Source organism: Rhagoletis zephyria, unplaced genomic scaffold, assembly GCF_001687245.7.
Source record: "Rhagoletis zephyria isolate East Lansing unplaced genomic scaffold, Rhagoletis_zephyria_1.1 Rzeph_scaffold_18847, whole genome shotgun sequence".
NCBI classification, from domain to species: domain Eukaryota; kingdom Metazoa; phylum Arthropoda; class Insecta; order Diptera; family Tephritidae; genus Rhagoletis; species Rhagoletis zephyria.
This window is the reverse complement of record NW_016175908.1, coordinates 3,581-9,641: the sequence shown is the minus strand read 5'-3', so window position 1 is coordinate 9,641 and position 6,061 is coordinate 3,581. Positions and strand designations below refer to the sequence as shown.

The 6,061-nt window shown below is 33.9% G+C and overlaps 1 protein-coding gene across 2 annotated transcripts; it reads left to right on the top strand.

Moving 5' to 3' along the window:
* Positions 1-2,256: 2,256 nt before the first annotated feature.
* LOC108380297 (uncharacterized) lies at positions 2,257-4,634 on the top strand. 2 transcript variants are annotated; one of them, XM_017636671.1, is made up of 3 exons: positions 2,262-2,342; positions 2,400-2,716; positions 2,798-4,634. In XM_017636671.1, exons 2-3 carry the CDS (start codon positions 2,435-2,437, stop codon positions 4,262-4,264), a joined length of 1,749 nt encoding a protein of 582 aa, XP_017492160.1. In that variant the 5' UTR covers positions 2,262-2,342; positions 2,400-2,434; the 3' UTR covers positions 4,265-4,634. The 2 variants fall into 2 exon arrangements, with proteins under 2 accessions (XP_017492159.1, XP_017492160.1); XM_017636670.1 differs by having other exon boundaries at positions 2,257-2,716.
* Positions 4,635-6,061: the final 1,427 nt, after the last annotated feature.

Below are 6,061 nucleotides of genomic sequence, written 5' to 3'. Positions count from 1 at the left end.
CGGACTTTTTCTGACTATTTCTGGGAGATAAGGAACGCGCATAGTATTGCGGGAAAACTATCGATGCCACTATCGATGGTATCGATGGTTATTGACTATCGAAAACATCGATAGTTTTCATTCATACATACGATATTCAGTAAGAGGAAACTTGAAATTAGTCAAGAACGTAAACCTACCGGTACGTAAACCCGAGTCAGCTGACATGTTCTGTCTTACCAAAGCGCCATGTAAATGAAAACACAGCACCGCAGAATTTTTCTGTAGTTGTTGCCCGTACCGCAAAAATCTGCGCAATTTAGATTTTTCCGTGTCAGCTGATTTCTTCCTTCGGGAAAATTTTCCAGTAATGGACCAGGCTTTGAAAATAAATTAGGGGGTTTAAAGCGGCTTTTTGTGATTCTAAATCTGAAAGCCTCCCCCCTCCGGAGGCTTATAGTTTTTAAGTAATACGTTGTTAAAGTTGTAAAAAAAGTGAAATTTAACCTCACATTTTCCAAAAAATGTGTAAAAAAAGTACTGAAAAGGGAATCAATGAAAACGTAAATAATAAAGTGGACATGTACATATATATTATAGATTTTATATTGGATATTTTCACTATATATGGAAGAATTGATAAAAAAAGGGTCGCATGTGAAAATTTTCAAGATATATGGAAGTATTGGATTCTTTAGGAAAAAAGCGCCGCAGGCGAAAATTTGTAATAAAAAAATCGCGCGATTTTTTACTAAAAATTTTCAAGATATATGGAAGTATTGGATTTTTTAGAAAAAAGCACCGCAGGCGAAAATTTGTAATAAAAAATCCCGCGATTTAAATCGCCCGATTAAATATTTCAAAATGCACTATATCCATGGAGGTAACCTGATTTTCAGTTTGTTTACAAATAAAACATAAACAAAGACAGCTGGTGTGTCTTCTTCTTCCGGTTTTTGCAAGTGATGGCTAATTTCCTGTTCGTTTACTTTTCTTCTTTTTCTTCTCTTCGGGAGAGAATTTTCGCTTACTCTCTTGATTTTGATTGTTGGCTGGTGTTGGTTAATTTTAATATCGTACGCAACTAATGTATGATCTGAAAATGAATAGTGGAAGTTAATCAACAATCAGGGCAAGAATCACGTATGACGACAATCGTCTGAACGATATCGTGTAGAGATTGTCTTGCTTCATGAAAACCAAAAATTGTCATTTTTGTTCACATAAAGAAGAGAACGGCGGCCGCTGCGGTGTAATGGTTAGCAGTGCCTGGTTCCACTCTGCAGTGCCTGGGTTCAAGCCCTGGTAATAGCAAGAACGTAATAAAAAATATATATAAAAAAAAGGTTTTTTCTCATGCATAGTAGCGCAGAGTACTAGTAGTTTTGGGACAAAATTCAAATCGCGAATAAACGGAAACGGGATACAGAAATTAGTTGTGTTTTTTTACAAATTATCCAGTAACTTGCCAGCAACTCTCCAGTAACTTTATTTCTAAGAATTTGCTCTCATAGAAAAAATTTGCAAAAAAGTACGCGAACGCTTTTCCAGTTATAATTTGCAAGTTTCATGAACAGCTGATAAATTTGGTTGTTTATTCGCAGCAACTTCCTAATAAAACAATATATTTTGCATTTAAATAGGTTTATTTTGTGAAATTCAACAATAAAAACCCACAAACAGTTTCTTTTTTAGTTTAAGAGCCTTTTTCTGTATCACGAACGATAGGCAAAACGAACGATTCGTCTGCAGACGACAACCTCTCTGATTGCGATTTTAAACTCTATAGGTCTTCTTCGTCTTACTTTTCATACATTACGTTGCAATGGTCTCGGTTGTGTTTAAACCGACTAAAATGATGCCCCCGGACTAATTTTTGAAGCATTCCTCTGCAGACGAATCGTTCGAGTTGCCTTTAGTTCGTGATACAGAATAAGGCTGTAAATTTCATCCAGCAACATGCGATCAGCTGTTTTTCGTACTGGCAAATTTTTACAAGTAAAAATTTATCCAGTAAAATCCAGTAAATTCTTGCAACTTCAACTGTCATTTTTCGCTCTCTCAATTTCCCCTACTTTGCAAGTTTTTGCGTACGCTAACGCCAAAACATGAAAATTCCTAAAAACTTTTACTGGATTTTACTGGAAATGAGTAAAAAAACGCAATTATAGGTGCTCTCATAAACGATAGTATTCTTGGTTCATGTGTTGCTCTGGTGTATGATGGCCCAATTTGAAACAAAACATCGACGTGAAAAACGTACTCGATCTTCGCAGATATCGATTTATCCTTTCCATTCCTAAGACCGCAAGCGGACTGGCAAATATTCCAATTTTTTATCCATGCTTTCAGTATTTTTAACAGCAAGTGCCGCTCTATAATATTTTCTGAATTCATGGCTTTACAAGATGGAATTCCAGATTTCCTGAGAGACCAGTTTGTGTTTTCTGACACGATGCTGGTCGGTCACAAGCGGCATTGTTTTATTTTGGCGCGCAATTTGAAATTTTATGAATTTTGCCAGAAACAACTTGTGAATAGTACTGAATTGAGGGAAACTTGTTTGAAGAAAGTAGCGAATGATGTGCGAGACTACAAAGGGCCAAGAGGAAAGTGTTTTAAAAGTCGTGGAACCCGTAACAGACATACCATGGGTTGTACAGAAAAGCCTGCGGGTCTTATGGAAACTTCTGATTTGCAGACCTCTGTAGTATTCGAGGAAGAGCCTGTTACTAATGTAAATATTATCTTTGGAAAGTATGTTTATAGAAATTTTGATATAAACAAAGTATATTTCTTGATACGTTGCTGGGATAAGTTGGTAGTAATTGCTTTACCTAATCATGCCTTTGTGGCGGAGTTTGAAAGGGTTACAAATTTTCGTATTGTACATGGGAAGGCACTGTTTGAAGCTGTAATAGAAATACTTTTCGAAAATGGTACAACACAGTGTTCAAATTTCCAAAAAAGTGCAGAACTACTTGAGGGACCAGCTGCTAGAAATATTGTTAGTGACAGGAATAGCTTAAAACAGCTGCTGGAACGTGTGCGGTTCTCTAAGTCAGAGCTCCAGCTACATAGGTCAACAACGCAGAAAGAGTTCGACGCCTTGCGGGATCAGGAAATGTTTGGCTTTAACTATATTCGCAGTGATCAGTTAGAGGAAAAACCAATGCTTTCTCGCTGTGGTGACATTTGGATCAGATTCGTGGGAAATAATATGGTTTTTGGTGTACCCTTGGTTAATAACTGCTCCAAACATAACTTGATTATACTCAAAAATTTGAAGCCAATTTTAAAAATAAATGATTTCGCTGTAGATAATATTATTTACAAATATCGTTTATATCAACTACGGCTAAATTTTGAGAATTTAGAAACAATGGAATCTTTTTTCCAGACTGAAGATGAAGACTTACGACTGCATACACAAGTTTGGAATAATTCCGAATTGCCGCAATTACTGCCAGCGTCCTTTGCAGTAGTATTAATTGTGATAAAAACTACACAACTACTTTTACTTGAAAATTGTCCCTTATTTCTGTACTTTGAAATCGAAAAAGAACTACCGAACAGTCAAGGACGTCCCGTAAGAACTGGAGTTTATGAGCAACATCTTTTCTTGAAGAACTTAAATATTTCACATATACTTATAAATCGTCAGAAATACCAACTGTCATTTAGTTCACCGTGTATCCATCAGGACTTTCTGGCTAATGCATTGATAAGCAAAGAAGCAACAATACATATTAAATTTCTCTCTGTGCATAATGCGCTTATATTTGAGCAGTTAATCCAGGAAAAATTAAATTTCAATACTGTCAAAAGAGATTTAACTTCATCTGAATATGAAATGAACCATACAAAAGATGTCGATGATAAGCTAACTCAAAACCAATATGTTTCCAGCATATATTTTAACAAAGACCAAATGTCGCTGTGGTTTGGTTCAATGATTATAAAAATAAATTCAGATGCTGAAGGTGAGGATGAGCAAACCTGGAAATTTTATTTACAAAACAAAGAAAAGGCATTCATTTGCTTAAAGATGCTGTTTAGCGAGATCACGATGGTCAACTGCAAAATCAAAAATATGGAATATCTCGGCAATAACCAAGAAAACACCGAAGGATCATTTTTCAATATTAAAAAAGCACTCTTCGATGAACTCGAAGGATTAAAGCATTTGAATGAATCTATTGATAATACCAGGAGAAGGGAAATTTTGGAAGAGTTGATGAAAAATCAAATAAGTTCAGATATATTTTTACGGACGGGGCGATAATGAAGACATTTTTAGGCTTATTTCGTTTGGACATATTACAAGAAAGTATGTAGTTTGTATTATGTGTGAATGTACATGTACAATGTTCAGATGCAAAGACTTTACTGGTGTTCATGAAATTCTTTTGAAATTCTTACTGTGTGTGTATATTTATCGATAAAACTCAAACCCGACTTTGCTAGTTTTCAGAAAAGATTTATTAATTTATTCAATTCAATTGAAACAGAGATTAAAATAAGTTTCAGCCATATGTATATTCATATTCATCATTTTTCTTGCTATCTGTACCATTACTTCAAATAAATTATTCTTATAATTATGATTGTATTCCTAAACATTTTAATACAAAGAATCCAAAATCTTTATTTTTAAACCACAGTCGATTAGCATTTGCTATATTCGCAACGCGTCATTATACATATTTAAAATCAATCAGACAAATAAAAGATATGTATGCTTTGTATTAATAAGTTTCGAAATTCAATCTATTTACATATATAATTTTGCAGCATTCAACGTAAAATTCTTATTAAAATTAATTATACGAGCTCTCGAATGCCGTTTAGCCGCCCAAGTTACACAGTTAGAAACATAAATTAATAACAAAAAAAAAAAAACAAAAGACTGCGTCTATTAAATGTAAATACTTATTTAATGAAATAATATGTATATGCATACATATTTAAATAACAATAACTATGAAATCTCAGTATTAAAAAAAACGTATTACAATAAAATGTTTAGTAATGCATAAAATTCAAGAGCATTTAATGGCCAGTACTTGTTCCGTTTAGTCTTTAAATGATTTTATGTTGCGATGCTTTCATAAATTATGGATCTACATATGCTATAACAACTAAAGATTAAATCTTTTAAGTACGCATCCGAAATTCGGAAAAAATTCGCTCATCTCATAATGAACTACGTTAATATAGAAGCGCCCTATCTAACATTTTGGTTTATTTCCGGAGTAGTTATAAAAGCAAAGTTCTTCACTTGCATTTTTTTAATAAACACAGAAACTAATTTTTTGATGTAGTAGTTGATCTAAAATTCGATGAAGTCTTTAGGGAGTAATCTACCAACTTTTCTTACAGAGTTGATTTTCGAAAGAAAATTATTTAGGCTCTTCTATATTAAGGTAACGATATGCACCCACCGCACGTTTAATAATATACATAATTATTTAAAAATTTAAATTTTGTTGAAAACAATCAAAGTTTGATCTATTCATACAGTTGGTATACAAAAAGACAGACAAGTCTTAGTCATTTTTGGGAAGTTTAGTTATCTGTAAGGCTAAACATAGGCTCACTTCCAAAACGTATCAAACTGTTTGTATATGCAGAGTTGCGACACATTGCAACCATACACATTGCATATTTTAAATAATGAATATAGCAATGTATATTTTTTCTGAATTTTCCATTCTTAAAAACACCAATGGTAACCAATAGCAAACGAAGCATCAACTTTGTTTCTGATGCGCTGATTGCGCTAGCGATGCGTTTCGATAAATTTTCGGATGCGTTTTGGAAAAGTATACATTGTCAATATTTTGTAGTTCGGCGTTATGGAACATTATACTTTGTACGTATACAAAGCAATTGACGTTTTGGAAGTCAGCCATAATAGTTTAGGGCCGCTTGCTCAAAGCCTGGTTGACACTAATCCCCGGTTAAACATCGTTACGGAAGTTACAGACACCGTGTTATATGCATGAAGTCGAAAACGTCGATAACAATGTTAACCGATGATTTGAGCAACCGGCGCTTACTTTTGTAAAGTTTCAAATTT